This window comes from Chrysemys picta, chromosome 3 (genome assembly GCF_011386835.1).
Source record: "Chrysemys picta bellii isolate R12L10 chromosome 3, ASM1138683v2, whole genome shotgun sequence".
Taxonomy (NCBI): Eukaryota; Metazoa; Chordata; order Testudines; family Emydidae; genus Chrysemys; species Chrysemys picta.
Genome location: NC_088793.1, coordinates 150,637,094 through 150,660,918, shown reverse-complemented (window position 1 = coordinate 150,660,918; position 23,825 = coordinate 150,637,094). Strand labels below are relative to the sequence as shown.

Sequence of the window (23,825 nt, the reverse complement as noted above, 5' to 3'; positions counted from 1 at the left end):
CAAGTCAGCCAACACCTGCTGCTGAGACATTTTGAAAACCTGAAACTTGAGCTAAGAAATTCTTAAACCACTCCTAAACACTTGCTTGTAATGCCTACGGGAGTTCTTGTGCCAATGATAAGATCAGCAGGAGGATGCAGCTAAGCTGGAAAGCATTGTTTGTATACAAGGCTTTGGCTGTGATTCTCAAAGGCACTGAGGATTGGCCTAGCTCTGTTACCATTGCAGTCAATAATAAAACTCCCATTAACTTTCATGGGAGCAGAATTAGGCCGATGTTGAGTGCTTTTAAAAATCCTACCATGCACATTTCTGTTTCTCTAGGACCAGCAAGAGAAACTACCAGTGAGCAATTCAGCAAGTGCCCTGAGGGCTTCCCCCCAGTCTCTTGAATCCCAGCAACATCTGTATGCTAACAGGTAAGCTGAATGTTTTTCTTCCCCTTACTCAGCCACCATCTATGCAGCTGATAACAGCATTAATTGGAGCTTGTTGCCTCTCCGCTCTTCTGTTGGTTGCAAACATTTTCTATGGAAAACAGCTTAGTAAAAATTGTATTGCACCTGGGTAATTATGTATTGCTGAGGTACCACAGTGCTGGACATGAAATGGACTGATGGACAAATAGATAGAAAAGAAATATTTTTATCTTTCACTTATTATTTGCAGTAATACTTAGGGTGGCTAGTTGTAGTGTGAAACCTTGTTTTACTGTGAAAAATCCACTGTTGCTATAGTTATTGTTCTTCACTTGATTTTTATAACAAATTTGATATCTGAGAATAGGGAAGCATTCCCTGTATCTAAAAAAGGCAGCCATCTTCCCCACCCCAGCATCTGTCACTTCTGATTTCACAGCCTACAATTTTAGGATAAGAAGGTAAATCTCTCACATCCATCCATTTTATGGAGTGATGTCATGCACATATGTAGAGAGAGGCTTAGTTCACACATGAATTTACCAGTTTACATGCTCCAAGATTAAACCGATGAAAAGGATTTACCTATTTCTAGTGGTGTTTGGCCCCTTCTCTCATCCCCTGCTAGGGATGGCCTGATTTCCTGGTTTATAAAGATACTGTACGTCAACAATGTACTTGGCTTTGGAACCACCCAAATTACCTCCCGTGTGCCACTAAGTATTTAATATTGTGGTATGTCCATGGCTGTAAGACCAGTTAATTGGCATTATGGCATTATTACAGCTACCTGCAGTGGGTGCCATTAAAATCTTATTACTATAGTAATATATTTATCATGGTATTGGCAGTATTTAGAATGGGGAATGTTACAAATACCACAGTTAATTTAACTGCTGTAAGTGATCAGTGTATGTCTGTGTCAAGGCTGAATCCCCACTCTGTCACTCCAAATGCAGAAAGTGGGGGCCCGCAAGGATTTTAAAAATTAATACTTGCCACTCCAGGCTTGTATTACATTCCCAAGGTTACAGCTTTTCTCTGACCTTGGGTTGGTAAACGCTGCCACCACCTAAATGCCAAAAACCCCCTTTGAACCCAGAAAGGAGCACTTGGGAATTCCTCCCTGTGGGGTACCCTCAAGCCCTTTCACCCCCCCTCCGGGGAAGAGCTGAAAAAGAGAACAAAGGAAATTAGCTGTGGCTACCAGCTAATCCAACAACATGCACAAACCTCTTAGGATACCAAAGATCCAATCCTGTTCTTAAAAAAGGTACATTTTATTAAAAAGAAAAAGGGAAAAAAATACATCTGGAATTAGGCTTTTGCTAGATTTTAAAGGAGCAATTCCAAAAATCAAGCACCCAAAATAGCTTTCTTGGGGGCGGGTTCAGCTTAAAGGTTACAAGCAAACAAAAGCATCTGGTGTTAGTACAGAGGAGTCCACAAGCAATAAGAAATAAAAGAAATAACCCTAATTGCATCTTTTTAGACAGTCCCTAATTTTACTTACATATCTGAGGCTCCAGATAAGTAGGTTCGAGGTATGAATTGATAATCTATAATCATACCTGGCTTAAAGCTGCTTATAGCATTACTGCTCCATGTCCCTGCAGCCCAGAGAACAACAGACAAAGGGAAAGTTCCTTTCCCAATTTTAAAAAGTTCTACCTTCCCATTGGCTCTTTTGGTCAGGTGCCCACTCCTTTTCTTTTACCTGTGGGCTTGTTAACCCTTTACAGGTAAAGCAAGCAGAGAACAGACCAAGAGGGATTTTACAGCTAACTGGCTGGCTGGGTTTACATCAAAGGGAGCTGCCCCCCCGCCCCATGTATCACAGTCTGCTTACGGCATTTTGTCTTGGGGGTAAAGAAAAAGGGCTGCTGAAATAAACAAACTGAAGAAAAATAATAGGGAAAACATGATTTCTCCTGCACAAACTTTACCCTTACACTAGACAGTTACATTGTGCCTGCAGGGTTTAGCTATTTACTGTGGTCCTAGTCCTGGAGTTTTAGGTGATTTTTATGTAGCCTAGGCCAAGATCATTAACTACCTTGAATGTAAGGACAGAGACCTTGAACTTATGTGATGTTCTACGAGGAGCCAGTGTAGTTGTAATTTTGTTTTCCCGTATCTAATTTCACCTTTGATGTTACTTTTGTAGTGACCTTTTGAAGTCCACTGTTCTTCTTTTCTCATAGTTTCATGGAGAGTTAATCTTATTTTATGTTAAGCTCTTTAAACCAATTTCACACAGGTACATTTTCAGTGTATGCACGCATAATTAGAAACACGGCTCTTTTATTATGGGGGGGAGCTGCATGCTTAGTATCCCACTGTGCATGAAAATGTACTCTTGCTCTTTGGAACCTGGTTGAGGCTTTAACATTGTAGAAGGAAAGTTTCCAGTTTCACAGTTTCAGAATATAGAATAGCAGAATGCTCATTGCCCAAGGATTCCCTTGTACCCAGTTGACTCAGTAACATTACTTATTAATTTCCATCATTATGTAGGATGAGACCTTGGCTATAACTTCCCCTCTCTGTTACATAGTCCTGGTTCACAAATGGCCCTTTGTTACCCAATCCACCAAGAAACTGGTAATACGTTCATATAAATTGATACTACCACCATCACCCATCCGGCAGACTGGTCGCAATAGTGGAAGCTGATATAAATTATATACTATGTAATGTTGTATGTAGATCAGTGGAAATAGAGAGCCATATCCAAGAGGGAATGGACATAAAATCTAACACTTAGTGGGCTCCCCGTCAGAAATGTAAGACTATCACTGACAGAATAAGCACGCACTAAAACCATTCAAACTAGCTCCTTGGTGTGAACAGAGGCAAATGCAGACTTCAGGATTAGAAGTAATGGAATGTCTGTCTTGGCACATTTAACAATCACAGGATACAACTCAGGGATTTGGCTATGGTAACCTTTCTCAAACTCTATATATTCATTCTAAGAAAACTCTTTGATCATCTCACAAGTCTGTAATGCACAGTTTATGTTGACTATTATGGTTTATGGGGCACTTTACAAACATTTTAGAATAATAAAATACTTAATTTGTGCAATGGCTGTTCTGGCAGTTGGGAATGTCATTAATTAGATGTAGCAGAGATGGTCAGGTCGCAGAAAGAGAAGAGATATCTCCAAGTAATACATGATAATGTATCAGGTCAATTTAGAACTTAAGTCCAAGAAGAGTTTGGTAATCCTTGTTAGGTTTAAATGGACAAAATTAACAAGTTTGTGGCCAAATATTTATCTTCCTTTAAATAAAACAGTGCTTCAGCCCTTAGCAACTCAACCAAAACTAGTCTGTGTTACTAAGGGCTCAGTTCTGTGAAGTGCTGAGCACGGGCACTTAGAACCTCACAGGATCAGGCCTTAAAGACCCAAAACCACTTGGCTTGATCTTTCTTCCACTGAAGGGAATGGCAAAAATCCCATTGATTGCAGTGGCAGCAGAATTGAATGTAGTACCTGGGGTTTGTTTAATACAACGCTACCTCGATTTAACATGACCCAATATAACAGGAATTCGGATATAATGCGGTAAAGTAGCGCTCCGGGGAGGCAGGGCTGCGCACCCCAGTGGATCAAAGCAAGTTCAATATAACGTGGTTTCATCTATAAAGCGGTAAGATTTTTTGGCTCCCGAGGACAGCGTTATATCGAGGTAGAGGTGTATATACACACACTTACACACAAGCCATCCTCAATATATTCTACATGAGATTAGGAAAAGTGCTGTGTTACACAGGTGAGCTAGTGGTGCCTTACTCATGTTACCATCTCTGATGTATTTCAGATAGCTGAAATTTATACCATGCATTTTCTAGAGGCTTAACCAGAAACATTGATTTCAAATCCAAACTTGCTTGCTCTGCCATTCTTGGGACAAGTCTTCATGCTAGGTAGTTTTGAATATTTTATAACCTTCTCTGATCGCAAACAGTAATCTGAAATGTTCAGAAAGCATAAGTGCCAAAAGAAATTTCAGACAGTGATTGCAATTCTTGGTAGCGATGGGGGTGTAGAGACAACCTATTAAGAAAGAGGTCAACAACATCTGATGAGTTAGAACAGCCAGAGACATCAAAAAATACTTATAAATTTTTGTTCCATTTTCTTAGGTTTTGTATAAGCTTTAATGAAGTATAATGAAAATATCCATGCATACAAATAAGAACAAAAATGCTACCTAATAAGAGCATAAGCTGCATATAGGCATCAGATAAGATCTTTAGAGTACATATGAAGTGATACTGAGACACAGCAACATTCATTGTAAATCCTCCTAGATCTTCTAATAAAAGTTTCCAAATCTAAATTAAATGTATCATCTCATATATCCAGAATTTCTAGACTTAGTGCAAATGCAACATGTGAACAGCTCCTAACAAGTGTCATATGAGGCTGTTAGAAGCAGCAAATCCAATCCATTCAAAGGAAATTAATTTAGTCACAATGATGAAAAACTCTGCAATGGGGAGAAAACAGAGAAAGGCTAATCATCTTTCCATTTCAGATTGAAAAAGGTCTATGAATATCTCAACAAACCCAGAATGAAAATATAGTGTGAAGGGAAGAGCAATATGAAATACAGAATAAAAGAGACTATTTTACTAAAAACTATACCTGATGAAATTCCCAAAGCATCAGAAAAAGAATGCACTCACTTATCTACACTGTCACCAGCATAAAGCTGTGAGTTAATTGCAATTGTGTGGGTGTGGGTCTGTCTGTCTGTCTGTCTGTGACATCCTACAAACTCTGTAAAACATCTTAAATTGTACAATTCTGGCTCAGTACTCCTTGGCTGCTCCACTCCAACAGACAAGGATAGTAGTCAGTTCATCCTGGTGGATGGGCATTCCCTGATTCCTCTCTCCCATTGGTTTTTATTTAGGAAGTTTATCAGATTCTTGTATTTTCAACTTTAGTCATTGGATATTTAGATTAACTGCTAGTGAAGAATGGAACTTGTTCACATGTTGCATTCGCATTGAGTCTAGAAAATTTGGTTCTTATACAGATCTTCTCAAAAGCTCTGGAGGGTTCCCTTCTCCCATTTCTGTTTCCAGCTCAATCAGATCTTTGTCTCTTAACCTTATCCAATCCCTTTTGCTTCACCCAACTCCCTTTCTCCAACTCCAACAGACTCCATGGACATCCAAATCTTTCTCCTTGACCTCAACAGACCCTTTAGCTCTCCAGCTTTGTCCTTGAGGCCCCCTGCTCTTAATTTACATTCCACAGGAGATAATCTCAGGTCCTGTGCGTTCTCTGATGACTTCTTGCCAGCTATGGTCTTCACATTTCGTTCCTTTGGTTGCAGGAGTCACTCGCTGTATAGGTATTGTGTGAAACTGGGGAGATATTTTCACAACATTTTTGTAGCGTTTTCCATTTTGCCCATTTTTCATGCTCTTGAAATGTCCCATTTCTGAACATTTGTGGAGATTATAATGTGTCTGCAGAAGAAGAGCTCTGTGTAGCTCAAAAGCTTGTCTCTCTCACCAACAGAAGTTGGTCCAATAAAAAACGTTACTTCACCCACCTTGTCTCTGAGGAAAAAATCCTTGGTTGGCGAATTTCCTTTTGAGCTCTAAAAGTTTGGGGAAAAGACCACTCACAAAACTGAAGTCACTAAAAATGCTCAAATTTCAAGCAGTTTGAATCTTGCTGCAAATATTTTGCCCACTCTACACAGAATACCTCGCACCCTTCAACTCCACAGAAACCCTGTAACCCACAAGATTTGAAATCGGCAGCTTGATCTGTCTGGGCCATTCAAGACACTGTCAGAAAGGAAGCTGATACTTTTCTAATGCAACCCAAATAAACCTCAGGTATGTTTAGAGTGAAAACTGTAGGGAACAACTTTCAAAAGCACCTAACTGATCTAGGAGCCGAAGTTCCATTTTCAAAAGTGACTTAGGAATTTAGGAGCCTAATTCTAGTTGGAAGTCAAAGAGAAGACTCTTAAGTGCATAAGTCACATTTGAAAGTGGGACTTCACCTTTAAGTCACTTAGATGTTTTTGAAAATTTTACTCAAGGTCTGAAATCCTGTATTGATCTGATAACATTCAAGAAAAGTGGGACTCCTTTGTGCCTAGTTATTGCATCACAGTAATAATATATCACACATTACCCATTCTCTTGAGGCCCTTGTAACACCCAGACACAATGGGGTGAGCTAAGCATGAAGTATTAAACATTTATTGAAAGCTGCATTTTGTATTTAATTAATTTAAAGTGAGTGAGTTTCATTTCAATGCAGTAGGCAGATACCAATGGTATAGGACTTCAGGAGTTAAAGAGAAATGTTCAACCCCATAATCTATGAGCTTCTCATTTGAAAATAACTTACACTCTTGGGCACAGTATATTCTGCAAAACTGAACCTGGCACGATGTAACACAGTAAAATATTAGTAATAAATTTCTTTCCTTTTTCAAGTTCTCTGCCAGAAACATCAATTCATAAGCCAAAGTGAATGAACTACTGCAGGGTTAAAAAAGCGGGAATACACCAAGCCCACCACCTAGCGGAAACACACTGCTTCTGAATAACACCATGTTGTAATTCTCTCTTAGTACTGGCATAAGAAATACTGCTGTATGTACTTACCCCATAGACACAGGAAAGCTGCTGGACAAGGGAAAATTGACATCCCATGACAGAAATCTGCCTTCCTAATTGAGAGATCCCTTGATAATGGCATCTCTCCTTTTGCAATAAGCATAGCTATGATCAACAAGCCAGATCCATAGGTCCTCACTCAGGTTTTATCCAGTCTCCCTTTGGTTTCATAATAATTTTGCCTGAGTAAAGGCTGACTACAAAATGAGTTAAGGCCTCACCATTTGGCTCAGTATTAATTTAGAGAGTAAAAAAGTTCACAAAATGTATTTCTAAAATACACCAAAATGCTCCATCGTGAAATTAAAACTCCTGCATAGAGAGTGAAATGGTGCATTTCCTCTGATTCTTTACCACCTTATTTGCCACTCTAAAACTTTACGTCCTAAGAGTGCCTTTTTGTGGCCATATTCACTATGCAAGTGCCATCATCACATAAGTTGGATAGGAAATTCCCTTCTTCCTGAAAGCAAAAGATGTTTTTTGTAGTTAAAACAAGTACATTCTAAAAACCAGCTTCATTGTAGTCATTTCAGATGTATCCAGAAGTTTCCTCCACACGAACTCTTAATTATCCCTCCATTTTCCACCTCCAGTTTTTCAGATACCAGTAGAGTCAACCCCAGTGAAGATCGTGGTAGGAAAAACAACTTGAGCAGGCTCAGCAACTCAACTTCAAATACAAGGTAGGGAGCATGTTGGTGCCATTCAGAGGGTAAGGTGGGCTGGCATTTTGTCTCCAGTTCCTTAGAATCCTGAACAATCCATTGTCATCTCTCTGTGTCTCTTAATAACATACTGAAGCTGCTCATTTTGAATCTGACTTTATAATTAAAGGTGAGTCTATGTCCTCACTTATACCGCATGCACCCATATTGAGAGGTGACTCCCCACCTTTCGTGCACTTCCTGTTTGACTGGAGGCAGTTTTCTGCTGGTTCATATTGTGAACCGTATACCAGAACAACATAAAAGGCTCTTTTTATATTCTTTTGTTTTTAAATGGGGAATCTTAGAATTTGCAGACCAATGTAGGATGCAGAGTCCCTAAAATCAAGAGATCCATAATATTTTTCACCACCATGATTTTCCCCTGGCGTGGATGTTAAAGCAGGATTTTTAGTAGAATTTTGCCGTGTGTATTTCCTTAAGACATTCACAATCTCCTTTGTGCAAATTATGCCAGTAACAAGTGAGAACAACAATCCTTGTGTCTGTCAGGCTAGGTAGTGAGTATTTGTATTGTTTTCTCAAAGGAGGCATAGCTGCCTTATGTTCGACGAATTTGTTAGCAGAGGCTACTGAGATTTTATGGAATCACTTTTGTTTATGTTCACTCCCTCCCCACCCCCCAAAAAAACTAGACATAACCCTGCTGTGCTTCAAGTTTAACACTTAAGCCGTTTTTCACTACAGCCATATCTAACAAGACGTGGTTAGCATTTATTTTTATTTATTTATTTATTTGCAATAGGAAAAAGAGCAGAAGGTATTTTCCTCAAATTTTCCAAAATAATCCACTTTTGGGACAGAGGCAAAGCATGGAAAATTTCTTCCCAAAAGATCAGTGTTTCAGAAATGTGGTTGTGTGTGTGTGTGTGTGTGTGTGTGTGTGTGTGTGTGTGTGTGTGTGTGTGAAAGATAGAAAGGAAAAACAGGTTAAAAAGGAAGTTAGGCATCACCTGCTCTCATGTACTGTACATTTTTCACTGTTAACACTGCTGCTAATCAAAATTCAGCAGACAGTACAGAAAAGTTAACTTTTATAGGAATTAGTTACTATACTGTGCTGAATAATTTCTTGATAATGGCTGCTTGATGGCCTGCGTCTGACCCCATGAGATGCTGCACAACAGTAACTCCAGGTCATAAAGGAGGACGTTGACTTTCACGTGACAAAGTGTGCTTCCTTAACTGAGAATATCTGACTCTCCCCTAAGGTCCTCAGTTTTTACTCAGTCCTTATAGTTTTTATACAGATGTCTCCACTAATAGCTACTAGAAAGATCATCCTAAGAAATAGTGCTCTGTTGGAGTTTTAGAATATCCTTGTTAATTAGATAAAAATAGACATTTTGTGGAGTTTGTAACAATTTCTGTACAATTGCCATCTTGGTTCTGTGCCAGCAGACTACTACTTACTAACTAGAGATTTAATTAGCAGCACATAAACATGCATATCAGACATCTGTTCTATATCAGCCAAGATTATATTCTGCCATAATAGTTACTTGAGTGCTGTAGAGAAAACCAAAATTAGAAAAGAGTTTTTTAAAAAGTAGAATGTCTATATAATCATGATTCCTCTCCATATTTTTATTGTGCTTTGATTATGATAGTTTCTATTTGGAAAATGTTAGTAGTGGTAGTAGTATTTATTATGGTACCAGTTGTGGACTAGTTCATCTATAAACCAATGTGAAGGCATAGGGCCACATCTTCATCTGGTGTAAATTTACATCAATGGAACTATGCCATTTTATACTAGCTGAAGATCTGATCCATGATCTTTGTGTCAAAGAATTTATAATGTAAGGCCCTGACTTAACCACACGGGCACAGGGACTCAATGCAGGACTGGGACTTAAATAGACAAAAAGAAATTGCAGTAAGCTGCTCTTTATCCCCTAGATTTGTCCTGGCTTCAGTGACTTCTGGCAAATGTCATGAACATCATATGATCCACAATCTAGTTCTACATGTACATCCATGCTGACATGCTATTCCATGGAATGCTCACTCAGCTTGCTGTGACGTTGTGCAGTCTATATGGTTTTATAAAAACTTGATAATAAGTCAATATAATGTAACTGAGATAGTTTTAGAGAAAATACGGTAATAAGTGAATGTAACGTGACTGGGATATGCTTCATGCAAAAGGTCTCTTGTAAGGTATCATTGCAAAGCTTATAATCTACTGAGTATGATCATCTGATTTGTATAAATGTACCACTCTTGTATCTAAAACTAGAAATATAAAATGTAACTCTGAGGGCCTATTGTAATTGTGTAAAGTGTGGGCCATTAATGATGGTTTGGAATCTTGATGACTCCCATTGTCTGCAGATGGCTGTATTTACCTGTGAGTCTTCCTGTATATGTGTGTGCTGGCAAGTGAGTAATGAAGTCTTGCAGTGACATATGATCATGTCACCTGAACTGGAATCCATCTTTAACCTGGTGCTTTTCCAGTGGGGGGGTGGAAACCCAGAGAGACAAAGAGTTCCCGCCTTACGCAAAAGATATATAAAGGGGGGAAGAGAACAGAGAGGGAGAGGAGCCATCATGCAGAATCCCCTAGCTATCACCTGAGCTGCAACAAGAGCTGTACCAGGGGAAAGAATTGTGCCCAGGCCTGGAAGGTGTCCAGTCTGAGAAAAACTTACTGAAACATCTCTGAGGGTGAGAGTATCTGTATTTAGTTTGATTAGACATAGATTTGCGCATTTTATTTTATTTTGCTTGGTGACTTACTTTGTCCTGTCTGTTACTACTTTGAACCACTTAAATCCTACTGTCTGTATTTAATAAAATCACTTTCTATTTAGTAATTCACTCAGAGTATGTATTAATACCTGAGGGAGCAAACAACTGTGCATATCTCTCTATCAGTGTTATAGAGGGCGAACAATTTATGGGTTTGCCCTGCATAAGCTTTATGCAGGGTAAAACGGATTTATCTGGGTTTAGACCCCATTGGGAGTTGGGCATCTGAGTGCTAAAGACAAGCACACTACTGTGAGCTGTTTTCAGGTAAACTTGCAGCTTTGGGACAAGTGATTCAGACTCTGGATCTGTGTCTGGAGCCAAACAGGAGTGTCTGGCTCAGCAAGACAGGGTGCTGGAGTCCTGAGCTGGCAGGGAAAACAGAAGCAGGGGTAGTCTTGGCACATCGGGTGGCAGCTCCCAAGGGGGTTTCTGTGATCCAACCCGTCACACTTGCCTCTAGGAGGCAAGGAGGCAACAGATTTGTCCCATGCTAATAGCAGCATCAGTTCTGTAGCAAAGAGTCACATTGCACAGATGCACCCATCATTTCTCTAGTAACCTCATTGCATTATTTAATTCTGCTTGACAGTAATTTTCTGTGGGTTGACATTAAAATATTTTTTAACTCTGTGTGTGTGTGTGAGGGGAGGGCATGTAATAACTAAACAGGCTGCAGTTTGTTAGGTTTATGGGAATCCAGATGTATTTTAAAAGCATATACAGATCAGAAAGTTAAAACGCCATGGGCTTGATTCTGCCCTAACTTAGGCTGGCTTCTGCCAACATAACCTAAGGAGAAAGCCCTTAAATCTATCTTTTTTTCAAACAGAAAAAAAAGGAGATGGGAATAGAGAATATAGAATCAGTCTGTTTACTCATCTGAGTCCTTGAATATACTTGCTTATTTCAGGACCCCCCAGAGTTCAAGTTTGTCTATCCCACTCACTGGAGACAGCCAGACTGATGCTGACATTCTGGCTTTCATTAAAGCCAGACAGAATCTCCTGCAGAAGAAAGGTAAACCCTGTTAAACGTACTAGGCCAAACTGAACTCTCTGATATAGCAGTAATGCATATATCTATATATCAATGCTAATGTAAATCCCCTTTGGGTATTTGTCACTAAATCAGAGGGTAAGAGTAGTCATAGGTGAGCAGTAAATTTCAGTCTACAGTGTAAGTAAATAAAACTGGCAGTAGGTAGAAGGCACACAGCAGTGGCACCCAGAGGTGGCCTGGAAGTAATTCATCACAATAAAGACAAAAGTTTCTTCTCTGTTTGTTTGGGTTTTTTTACAACAGTTTTTAATGACAGTAGCAAATTAGAGAGAAGATGAAAGCAGCAGTGATTGCTGAAGCAATAACTTTCCATCACCGCTCAAGTGCTGATGACAGCATTACTCTGCAAGCTATCAGCCCCTGGCAGATGGTGTTAGCGTTATCACAGAGTGGTGCTTTAGTATCACTCTGCTTATCAGGAATAACTCTCAGGTAAATACACACAGGCTGCAAATCCAGCCACCTTATGCCCATCCAAAGCAAACACTCAGCACACTTAGGCTTTGGGTTCCCTTTTGTCTTAATTTAGTAAGGCTGTTGTCAAGCTTCTTCTGGAGACGTTAAAGTTGAATTTGTAGGCAGCTCACCTACTAGCCAGGCTACAGAAAAAAGCAACATTTAAAGCAAACATCTAAGGCTTTTAGAAGGTTCAAGATTCATCCCGTTTATAACATACAAAAAATGAACTTTGAATTACAAGGGCACAATTTGTCATGAAATCATTTCTGAAAGCCCATCAAGATTGTATCTGTCAGTTGCCTTCCCTAACCTGCTTGTTATTTGTCTATAGGCCATCATGTAGCATCATGTGTGGATCTCAAAGAAGGCTAGGATTTAAAAAAACTGATAAACTTACGTTTCAGGCCTACCTGTGTCTGAAAGAGACGCCTACAGAACAGAGGATGGTCAACCCATTTTAAACTGTGCCAGAGTTCAGTTATAAACATTATGGAGCTAAGTGTGATACCACGTGCATGATGCTTACCACAGCCAGGGCCGGCTCTAGCTTTTTTGCTGCCCCAAGCAGCAAAAAAAAGCGCCACCCCCCGAGTCCTCCCAACCAAGCGCCGCACCGCCCACCCCCCCACCGAGCGCCGCCGGAACCCCCCCCAGAGCGCCGCCCCCCCCGCCGAGCACGGCGTGCCGGAGCCCGCCCCCCCGCCGTGCCGAGTGCTGCCAGACCACTACCCCCCGAGCGCCGAGCCCCGCGCTGCCCCCCCCCGCCGGAGCCCGCCCCCCACCGAGTGCCACCGGACCACCCCCACCCGAGCGCCGAGCCCCGCGCTGCCCCTTCCCCGTCAGAGCCCGCCCCCCACCGAGCGCCGACGGAACCCCCCGCCGAGCGCCGGAGCGCCCACCCCCGCAGAATGCCGCGCCGCGCTCCCCCCGCCGCCCCTTACCAGGTGCCGCCCCAAGCATGTGCTTGGGTGCCTGGTGCCTGGAGCCGGCCCTGACCACAGCCAGCCTGGCAGTACAGTGTAGGATGACTTAGAAGGTGTAGTGTGACTTACAGAAGTGTACAGCCTGCTAAGCACTGTACATTACAGTATATGCACTAGGCCCTAGCAAAGTTCCTAGCCAGCAGATTGTTCACCAGTTGCAGTAGATGGGTCCCTCTCTTGAGCTCTCCTTCGAAAGCCAGGTGGACGCCTCTGTTCACTTCTCGCCCAAACCCAGCACACCCTTAGTACACAGGATTGGATTTGGCCCTAAATTATTTCAGTTCTCCGCATCCCTCAGACACATACACAGCCTTTCTGAGAGCCCCTTGTCTTAGGATCCTGCTATCTCTGTTCTCCATTGCTTCTCCTGACCTTCACCACCAGTGCTTCCCAATGCAAAGGAAGTCTTAACCACACATACATTCAGGCTAAAGGCAGTAGACAATAGTAGTGACTGTTGCAGTGACTGTTCATGGATTAACTAACAGAGGATTTTGAGTATCAGAGGGGTAGCCGTGTTAGTCTGGATCTGTAAAAAGCGACAAAGAGTCCTATGGTACCTTATAGACTAACAGAAGTATTGGAGCATAAGTTTTTGTGGGTGAATGCCCACAGAGAGCAGCTGGCTCAAGGCAAAGGAAAAGAAGAGGGCCCAGAGCAGTGCTTGTTAGGTAAAGAAATCTCAGGTAAAGTTCAGAGGAAGCTGAGTGGGCAGGAAGAGGGAGTTGCTCAAAGTAGGTGCTTTGGGAAAGCAGACAATAATAATAACTAGCTCTTAGATCTCAAACACTTTGCAAAGAAAATCAGTATCATTATGCCCATTTTAGAAATGGGGAAACTGAGTCACAGGGCGGTGAAATGACTTGCCCAAGGTCACCCAGCAGGCTAGTGGCAGAACCAGAGATAGAACCCAGGTGTTCTGAGTCCCTGCCCGGTGCTCTATCCTCTAAGCCATACTGCCTACCCAGAGTCCAAACCTTTTTAGGCTTATCCATTCTGTAAACATTTGAGCTCTTTTCCATAATGGTGCTTTCTCCAAGGCTGTTCCATTTCACTCATGGAGCTTGGTTTTCTTCATGGGAAATCGCTGCAGGTGACTCCGGCAGAAAACATTGTCTGAGCCAAACCAAAGTCTGCTAAGGCGTGGAAGATGTCATCATACTTCCTCTCCCTTCCTTCAATGACCCTGGCCCTTTGAAACTGCTCCATGCTATCAATAGCCCAGAAACACATCAAAGGCTCTGCTTTGTATTAGCTGAAAAGAGAGGATAAAATGTGTGCAGAGGCCAATGGTGTGGAAAACAAGTTTCATAAATAGAAAAGGCATCAGCGTGGGAATGCACAACATCCTTAATGAAAGTAATACAGTGGAAAATGGCCTCTTTGAAGGGGTCCCAGGGGGAGATTAGTTAGGCGCTCACAGATCATTGCCATTCATGTCTCTGAGCTTTACAAACAGACATTAATTAAAGCAGGCACACATGCAGCACTTTACACTCTTTGGATATCGCTCTGTTCATCAAGCCGCCTTGGAGTAGCTTGCTGGGGTTGCTAACGTTATCGTTCTTGAAAAAGAGCAACACAGCTAGTAAAGTTACTTACAAAGGGCTGCTCTGTGAGCATAAAAATTTGTTTCACCCTTCATTCTTGGGGTAGCGAAGTGAAAACAGTTGGAGGTCAATATGTTGGCCTAAAACTCTTGGATTCTAACCTCTTCTTGCCCTGCATCTGTTTTTGTCTGTGGAGTAGCCATTGGTTTAAAATTGATGACAATGTCTTGAACTACAGACTGATTAACAGTGTCCTTATTTCCTTTCAGGCTTGGGGAACAAGTGAATTTCTTGTTGCATTCCAATACTCCCTTTGTAAATGAAGAAATATGGACAATTCAAAAATCTCTCCTCTTCCCCCACCTTCTCTCTTTAAGAACCAGGAACAACTCACCACTTTGGGTCTGCAGCTTGACTGAGAAAAAATGAATGACTTGTGTATGTCAAACCTGTGCAATCAGATCTTCAGCATGGACAAAGATCAAGCACAACTGAAGCAACTGGACAGGAAAAAAACCGTTTTGTTTATTGGGAATGTTATGGTTATTTTGTAAAACATCACAATTAGCACTTTTTAAAACCACTTTTCCATCACTACTATAAGTGAAACATTTCTTTGCTGCTGATGCAATTTTTTCTCTTTTTCTGATTGTACTCTGGAAGCCTATGAATGTAGTTATATGAAATTCAACAGTTTTGTCCACAGATGTTTGTACAAACATTGTTGGGTTTGATCCAGGTGGGTTTCACAGTTGTGCTGTGCAAAAATAGTAAATATTTGGTTCATGAAATTTAGAGTTTTATTCAGGACCATTGACTAATGCCAGCACATCACTTTTGTTGTTTTGTTTTATTTTGTGAGAAAGGCAGTTTTCATACAAAATGCCTGAAATTTTGAGATCACGTATTATAATATGAAAACTGATCTGCATTGAAGTGAAATTTCATAAATCAAAGTTTCCAGAAATTTTAGGTCTTTCACTTGGATCCATTAAATTTAATGTAAAAATGTATCGTCCCCAAAATGTCCAGGTTTAAAAAAAACAAAACAGTGATATCTTGCAGGTGTAATGTAAAATCAAGACAATTTTTGCAGAATCCAAACAAAATATGAAAATGTAAATGTAAAGTTTTAATGTTTTGTTGCAAATACTGTTCTTTGTATAACCCCACTCTGCAACCCCATGTCTCACTTTCAGTTTCAGATTACAGCAAATCTAAAACATAAAAGCAAAATTTAGTTTCCAAAATGTACAGAGTTTCAGACTGAAACTACCGCGTTTCATGCTATTGAGCAACTTGCAGTGATGAAATCTGAAAGCTCTTTGTTATTCATGTACAAAATACAGATAACTTGATTGGTAGGAGTCATGTATTCTTTAGGGCATAAACTTCAACTTCAAATGGTATTACATTTTGCAGCAACTGAAAATTATGCAACGAATTGGAAAATACTCAAAGCCACTGGTTTTCATCAAATAAACAATTAAAGTATGATCAATAATGTAATCTATTATTTAAAAAAGCAGTGTATTTCCATGCATTTCAGTTTACTGCAAAAATCAACATGAATGCCACAGAAATCAGTACGTTTTGCACAGAATTTAGCAACCACAAGCTGAAGTGGGGGTCAAGTCTATGGTTATTCATCGTCAGTGAGGAAGCGAGGGGGGTTGAGGTTTTGATCACTTGTAGCAGAAGGGACATAGTTCTTCCTGCTCTGGAGGACCCAAAACACTCCTTTTTCTGCAAAAGTCTTTATCCCTCATCTTCCTGGGAATGTTACTCTATACACACAAACACACCCCATTCTGGCTGCTGGCAGGGGTGTGGTCTCTACCCCCTGTCATTGGTTCCTGGAGGCGTTGAGGAAGAAAACTGTTTAATGCACTGTAGCAGCTGAAGACAAGGAGAAGAGCCAGCACCTTGTGATCAGCCAGTTCCCCACAGATCATAATTTGGGAACCCCTATATTAGGGAATGCATTCCACAAGCTGTTCCTCTGCAGGGCTTCTCTTGAGCAGAGAGGGCCAGTCATGCTGAATTAATGTTTATATGGCAGCATTGAATCCAGCAGGGCCACCAAACTGAGGTCATTTAAGCAAGATCATGGGAAGTGAACCAGAAGGCCAACTTTGAAAGTCTAGTACTGCTGTTCAGTTACATGGAGATCTCTTCCCGTCATTAGTAAAATCCCCATTGCAATTATACTAAATGTTGGAGGTTACCAGAAAAGAAGCATTAGGAAAATTGGTCATTTCTTCTGAGACTTACACACATTTGTCAATTGCCTTCAATTGTCCTGACGTGATCTTGTGTGACACTGTCACTTGATTTCATATGTAACGTTGTGTTTTGATGTTGCCATGTAATCATAGAAATCAGAGATAGAAAAAAGATCTAGCAGTTCCCCAATCCAAAATATTATGGTCCTGATTCTGATTTCTCACGAGTTTTATGTCAGTGTGACTCCATTGATTTCAGCAGAGTTACTCCCAATTTACGGAATGGTGTGAGATCAGAATCAGGCCAATATGCTCATGATGTGCCTGGCTGAGAATATAACTAGTAACATGAAACTACACAACTAGATAGGAATGCTGAAAATTGGCCTGCCACACCTTTTGGATACTTCCACAATACAGCTGGTTTTGGGGACACAAAAAGTTGCACATCTTACGTGCTTACTCATTAATCCAAAATTACTTGTCCACCATTTTTTCAGTGACCACCACATAAAGACTGCACCTTCTAGATACCGGTAGCTCCTATTTCTGTATGACAGTTGGGTTGACTGTACCATACTAATGCTACCTGTCTTGATAGTCCCTTTTCAGAAGCAAATACTCATCAGCAACTACACACCACACAACAAAAACACCAACCTAGGAACCAAACCCTGCTACAAACCCTGGTGCCAACTCTGTCCACATATCTATTCAAGGGACATCATCATAGGACCCAACCACATCAGCCACAGCATCGTTCACCTGCACATCTACCAATGTGATATATGCCATCATGTGCCAGCAATGCCCCTCTGCCATGTACATTGGGCAAACCGGACAGTCTCTACGCAAAAGAATAAATGGACACAAATCTGACATCAGGAATCATAACATTCAAAAACCAGTAGGAGAACACTTCAATCTCCCTGGTCACTCAATAACAGATCTCAAAGTGGCAATTCTTCAACAAAAAACCTTCAAAAACAGACTCCAATGTGAAGCTGCAGAACTGGAATTAATTTGCAAACTAGATACCATCAGATTAGGCCTGAATAAAGACTGGGTGTGGTTGGGTCATTACAAAACCTAAACTTAATTTTCCCAATACTAATTTCTCCCTACTGTTACTCACATCTTCTTGTCAACTGTCTGTAATAAGCCACTCTCTTACCACTTCAAAAGTTATTTTTCCTCTCTTGGGGTATGTCTACACTACGAAATTAGTTCGAATTTATAGAAGCCGGTTTTATTGAAATCGGTTGTATACAGCCGATTGTGTATGTCCACACATAAAATGCTCTAGGTGCTCTAGTCGGCAGACCGCGTCCACAGTACGAGGCTAGTGTCGACTTCCGGAGCATTGCACTATGGGTAGCTATCCCACAGCTATCCCACAGTTCCCGCAGTCTCCGCCGCCCCTTGGAATTCTGGGTTGAGATCCCAATGCCCGGATGATGCAAAACAGTGTCGCGGGCGGTTCTGGGTACATGTCGTCAGGCCCCTCCCTCCCCCGTCACAGCAACGGCAGACAATAGATTCGCGCCTTTTTATCTGGGTTACCTGGGTTACCTGTGCAGACAACATGGAGCCCGCTCAGCACAGCTGAGCTCACCGTCACCATATGTCCTCTTGGTGCCGGCAGACGTGGGACTGCATTGCTACACAGCAGCAGCTGCTAACTGCCTTTTGGCGGTAGACGGTGCAGTAGACTGGTAGCCTTCATCGGCGATCTGGGTGCTGGCAGCCGTGGGGCTTGCCTTTTGGCAGTAAATGGTGTATTATGACTGTTAGCCAGTCTATTACAAGTCGGGTCATCGCACGTTAGCAGAGTCTTCCCCGAGCAGCCGATTGTGCAATAGGCCTGAAGACCATCGTCATACACCGCCCCGTATTTGCTGCCAAGCACCCAGAAAGATGCCGAGGGCTATCAGTCACGCTGCACCGTCGTCTTAAGATGTAAAAAAATAGATTTTCTCTGTATTCATTTGCTTCCCCCTCCCTCCGTCAAATCAACGGCCTGCTAAACCCAGGGTTTTCAGTTTAATCTTTGGGGGGGGACCAGTCTGTGACAGTTGTTTGTGTCTCTCCCTGATGCACAGCCACCGTTCTTTATTTTAATTCCCTGTGCCTGTACGCCATGTCGTCACTCGGCCCCCCTCCCTCCTTCCCCTAGGCCGTCAGATACTACGTTTGCGCCACAGCTCGAGCCGAGAAGCGGTTCGCGCCTTTTCTTTGAATTCTGGGTTGAGATCCCAATGCCCGGATGATGCAAAACAGTGTCGCGGGCGGTTCTGGGTACATGTCGTCAGGCCCCTCCCCCCCTCGTCACAGCAACGGCAGACAATAGATTCGCGCCTATTTACCTGGGTTACCTGTGCAGACAACATACCACGGCAAGCATGGAGCCCGCTCAGCTCAGCTGAGCTCACCGTCACCATATGTCCTCTGGGTGCCGGCAGACGTGGGACTGCATTGCTACACAGCAGCAGCTGCTAACTGCCTTTTGGCGGTAGACAGTGTAGCATGAGTGATAGCCGTGGGGCTGGCAGCCGTAGTGCTGCATTGCACCAGCCCCTTCCAGGCGATGGTATATTATGACTGGTACCCATCGTCGTCATACTGGTATGGCTGTCAATCATGGCCACCTGGGCAGACATGCTACTGTTTTGATGATGACGGTTACCAGTCATAATATACTATTTTCTGCCAATTGCCCAGTATTGTCTGCTAAGCACCCAGAAGAGGCCGAGGGCGATGCTGGGTGCTGGCGGACGTGGGGCTGCATTGCTACACAGCAGCAGCCCCTTGCCTTTTGGCAGATGATGGTATTTTATGATTGGTAACCATCATCGTCGTATTGGTATGGCTGTCACTCATGCTGCAGCGTCGGCTGCCACCTTAAGATGTAAAAAATAGATTTGTTCTGTGTTCATTTGCTTCCCCTTCCTCCGTGAAATCAACGGCCTGCTAAGCCCAGGGTTTCCAGTTTAATCTTTGGGGGCACCATTCTGTGTGACAGTTGTTTGTGTTTCTCCCTGTTCCTGTACCTGTACGCCATGTCGTCACTCGGCCCTCCCTCCCTCCCTCCCGCCCTCCTTCTCCTGGTCCATCAGATACTACTTTCGCGCCTTTTTTCTGACCAGGCGCCATAGCTAGCACTGGGATCATGGAGCCCGCTCAGATCACCGCGGCAATTATGAGCACTATGAACACCACGCGCATTGTCCTGGAGTATATGCAGAGCCAGAACATGCCAAGGCGAAACCCGGACCAGGCGAGGAGGCGATTGCAGCGCGGCGACGAGAGTGATGAGGAAATTGACATGGCCATAGACCTCTCACAAGGCACAGGCCCCAGCAATGTGGAAATCATGGTGTTACTGGGGCAGGTTGATACCGTGGAACGCCGATTCTGGGCCCGGGAAACAAGCACAGACTGGTGGGACCGCATCGTGCTGCAGGTATGGGATGATTCCCAGTGGCTGCGAAACTTTCGCATGCGTAAGGGCACTTTCATGGAACTTTGTGACTTGCTTTCCCCTGCCCTGAAACGCCAGAATACCAAGATGAGAGCAGCCCTCACAGTTGAGAAGCGTGTGGCGATAGCCCTGTGGAAGCTTGCAACGCCAGACAGCTACCGGTCAGTCGGGAATCAATTTGGAGTGGGCAAATCTACGGTGGGGGCTGCTGTGATCCAATTTGCCAGGGCAATGAAAGACCTGGTGATAGCAAGGGTAGTGACTCTGGGCAACGTGCAGTCAATAGTGGATGGTTTTGCTGAAATGGGATTCCCAAACTGTGGCGGGGCCATAGACGGAACCCATATCCCTATCTTGTCACCGGAGCACCAAGCCACCGACTACGTAAACCGCAAGGGGTACTTTTCAATGCTGCTGCAAGCCCTGGTGGATCACAAGGGACGTTTCACCAACATCAACGTGGGATGGCCGGGAAAGGTACATGATGCTCGCGTCTTCAGGAACTCTGCTCTGTTTCGAAAGCTGGAGGAAGGGACTTTCTTCCCGGACCAGAAAGTGACCATTGGGGATGTTGAAATGCCTATCGTGATCCTTGGGGACCCAGCCTACCCCTTAATGCCATGGCTCATGAAGCCGTACACAGGCAGCCTGGACAGGAGTCAGGACCTGTTCAACTACAGGCTGAGCAAGTGCCGAATGGTGGTGGAATGTGCATTTGGACGTTTAAAAGCGCGCTGGCGCAGTTTACTGACTCGCTCAGACCTCAGCGAAAAGAATATCCCCATTGTTATTGCTGCTTGCTGTGCGCTCCACAATATCTGTGAGAGTAAGGGGGAGACCTTTATGGCGGGGTGGGAGGTTGAGGCAACTCGCCTGGCCGCTGATTACGCGCAGCCAGACACCAGGGCGGTTAGAGGAGCACAGCAGGGCGCGGTGCGCATCAGAGAAGCTTTGAAAACGAGTTTTGTGACTGGCCAGGCTACTGTGTGAAACTTCTGTTTGTTTCTCCTTGATGAACCCTCCAACCCCCCCCCCCCCCCGACCCGGTTCACTCTACTTCCCTGTAAACCAACCACCCCATCCCACCCTCCCCTCCCCTCCCGCTTGCAGAGGCAATAAAGTCATTGTTTTTTCACATTCATGCATTCTTTATTAGTTCCTTACAGAGGTAGGGGGATAATTGCCAAGGTAGCTGGGATGGGTGGGGGAGGAGGGATGGAAAAGGACATACTGCATTTTAAAACTTTAACTCTTATTGAAGCCCAGCCTTCTGATGCTTGGGCGATCATCTGGGGTGGAGTGACTGGGTGGACGGAGGCCCCCCCACCGTGTTCTTGGGCGTCTGGGTGAGGAGGCTATGGAACTTGGGGAGGAGGGCTGTTGGTTACACAGGGGCTGTAGCGGCGGTCTCTGCTCCTGCTGCCTTTCCTGCAACTCAACCATACGCTCGAGCATATCACTTTGATGCTCCAGCAGACGGAGCATTGCCTCTTGCCGTCTGTCTGCAAGCTGACGCCACCTATCGTCTTCAGCCCGCCACCTCTCCTCTCGTTCATGTTGGGCTTTTCTCATCTCTGACATTGACTGCCTCCACGCATTCTGCTGTGCTCTATCAGCGTGGGAGGACATCTGCAGCTCCGTGAACATCTCGTCCCTCGTCTTACGTTTTCTCTTTCTAATGTTCACGAGCCTCTGCGAAGGAGAAACATTTGCAGCTGGTGGAGGAGAAGGGAGAGGTGGTTAAAAAAGACACATTTTTGGGAACAATGGGTACACTCTTTCATTACAAGGTCGCATATTTCGGCTTGCAGGCAGCCATCGTAGGCCACAGTGTTTTGGCTATTTTAACCTTCTTAGCATGCGGGAAAGGTTGCAAACAGCAGCGCATTTCCCATAGCAAGGATGAATTGGGTTGTCCATTTAAAATGGGGTTTCAATGTAAAAGGAGGGGGCTGCGGTTTCCCGGTTAACATGCGGCACAAACACAAGTAAAGCCCCCCCCCACACACACACACACGATTCTCTGGGATGATCACTTCACCCCTCCCCCCCACCGCGTGGTTAACAGCGGGGAACATTTCTGGTCAGAATAGCAGGAACGGGCGCCTCTGAATGTCCCCCTTAATAAAATCACCCCATTTCAACCAGGAGAGCTTTCTGGAGATGTCCCTGGAGGATTTCCGCTCCATCCCCATACACGTTAACAGACTTGCTTGCTTTTTTTTTGTAATGTTTACAAATATTTACAAAGTTACACTCACCAGAGGTCTCCTGTGTGCCCTGAGGGTCTTGGGTGAGTTCGGGGGTTACTGGTTCCAGGTCCAGGGTCACAAACATATCCTGGCTGCTGGGGAAAATGGTTTCTCCACTTCCTTGCTGCTGTGAGCTACCTACAGTACCTCCATCGTCATCTTCCTCGTTCCCCGAACCGTCTTCCCTGTGTGTTTCTCCAGTGAGAGAGTCATAGCACACGGTTGGGGTAGTGGTGGCTGCACCCCCTAGGATCGCATGCAGCTCCGCGTAGTAGCGGCAAGTTTGCGGCTCTGCTCCGGACCTTCCGTTTGCTTCTCTGGCTTTGTGGTAGGCTTGCCGTAGCTCCTTAATTTTCACGCGGCACTGCTGTGTGTCCCTGTTATGGCCTCGGTCCTTCATGGCCTTGGAGATCTTTTCTAATACTTTTCCATTTCTTTTACTGCTACGGAGTTCAGCTATCACTGCTTCATCTCCCCATATGGCGAGCAGATCTCGTACCTCCCGTTCGGTCCATGCTGGAGCTCTTTTGCGATCCTGGGAGGACTCCATGACGGTTACCTGTGCTGATGAGCTCTGCGTGGTCACCTGTGCTCTCCACGCTGGGCAAACAGGAAATGAAATTCAAACCTTCGCGGGTCTTTTCCTGTCTACCTGGTCAGTGCATCTGAGTTGAGAGCGCTGTCCAGAGCGGTCACAATGAAGCACTGTGGGATAGCTCCCGGAGGCCAATAACATCGAATTCCGTCCACACTACCCCAATTCCGACCCGCAAAGGCCGGTTTTATCGCTAATCCCCTCGTCGGAGGTGGTGTAAAGAAACCGGTTTAAAGGGCCCTTTAAGTCGAAAGAAAGGGCCTCGTTGTGTGGACGTGTCCAGGCTTAATTCGGTTTAACGCTGCTAAAGTCGACCTAAACCCGAAGTGTAGACCAGGCCTTGGTATCCTGCTGTTAATTGACTTATCTCATTAGACTGACCTAACACTTGTTAAAGCACCCCCGTCCTTTCATGTATTTATACCTGCTCCTCTATTTTTTACTTCATACATCTGATTAAGTGGGTTCTAGCCCCAAAAGCTTATGCCCAAATAAATTTGTTAGTCTCTAAGGTGCCACAAGGATTCCTCATTTTTTTGCTGATACAGACTAACACGACTACCACTGAAACCTCTTCAGATAATCTCCTGAGTCACTGGAAAGGGCCCTGGTGTTTACCAAGAGGAAGGTACAGTCAGTGGCATC

The 23,825-nt window shown here is 43.7% G+C and overlaps 2 protein-coding genes across 15 annotated transcripts in view; one reads left to right on the top strand and one right to left on the bottom strand.

The window, feature by feature from the left end:
* The window catches only part of KIF6 (kinesin family member 6), a 378,942-nt gene extending 362,811 nt beyond the window's left edge, over positions 1–16,131 (top strand). For 8 of the 14 annotated variants that reach the window (XM_042848514.2, XM_042848511.2, XM_042848513.2 and 5 more), the window contains 3 exons: positions 325–419; positions 7,685–7,774; positions 14,897–16,131. In XM_042848514.2, coding sequence (XP_042704448.2) covers positions 325–419; positions 7,685–7,774; positions 14,897–15,056 — 345 coding nt within the window. In that variant the 3' untranslated portion in view covers positions 15,057–16,131. Of the gene's footprint in view, positions 1–324; positions 420–4,969; positions 5,149–7,684; positions 7,775–9,718; positions 10,490–11,486; positions 11,594–14,896 lie in introns of those variants that run through there. The other 6 variants (XR_010599843.1, XR_010599844.1, XM_008174761.3 and 3 more) reach the window with 4 other exon arrangements.
* A 5,345-nt stretch (positions 16,132–21,476) lies between these two features.
* Positions 21,477–23,507, bottom strand: LOC135982466 (uncharacterized). The gene is made up of 2 exons (XM_065589269.1): positions 22,595–23,507; positions 21,477–22,048 (listed from the first exon to the last, which is right to left on the bottom strand). The coding sequence occupies exons 1-2, from the start codon at positions 23,133–23,135 to the stop codon at positions 21,579–21,581; spliced, it is 1,011 nt and encodes a 336-aa protein (XP_065445341.1). The 5' UTR covers positions 23,136–23,507; the 3' UTR covers positions 21,477–21,578.
* Between the last annotated feature and the right edge of the window lie 318 nt (positions 23,508–23,825).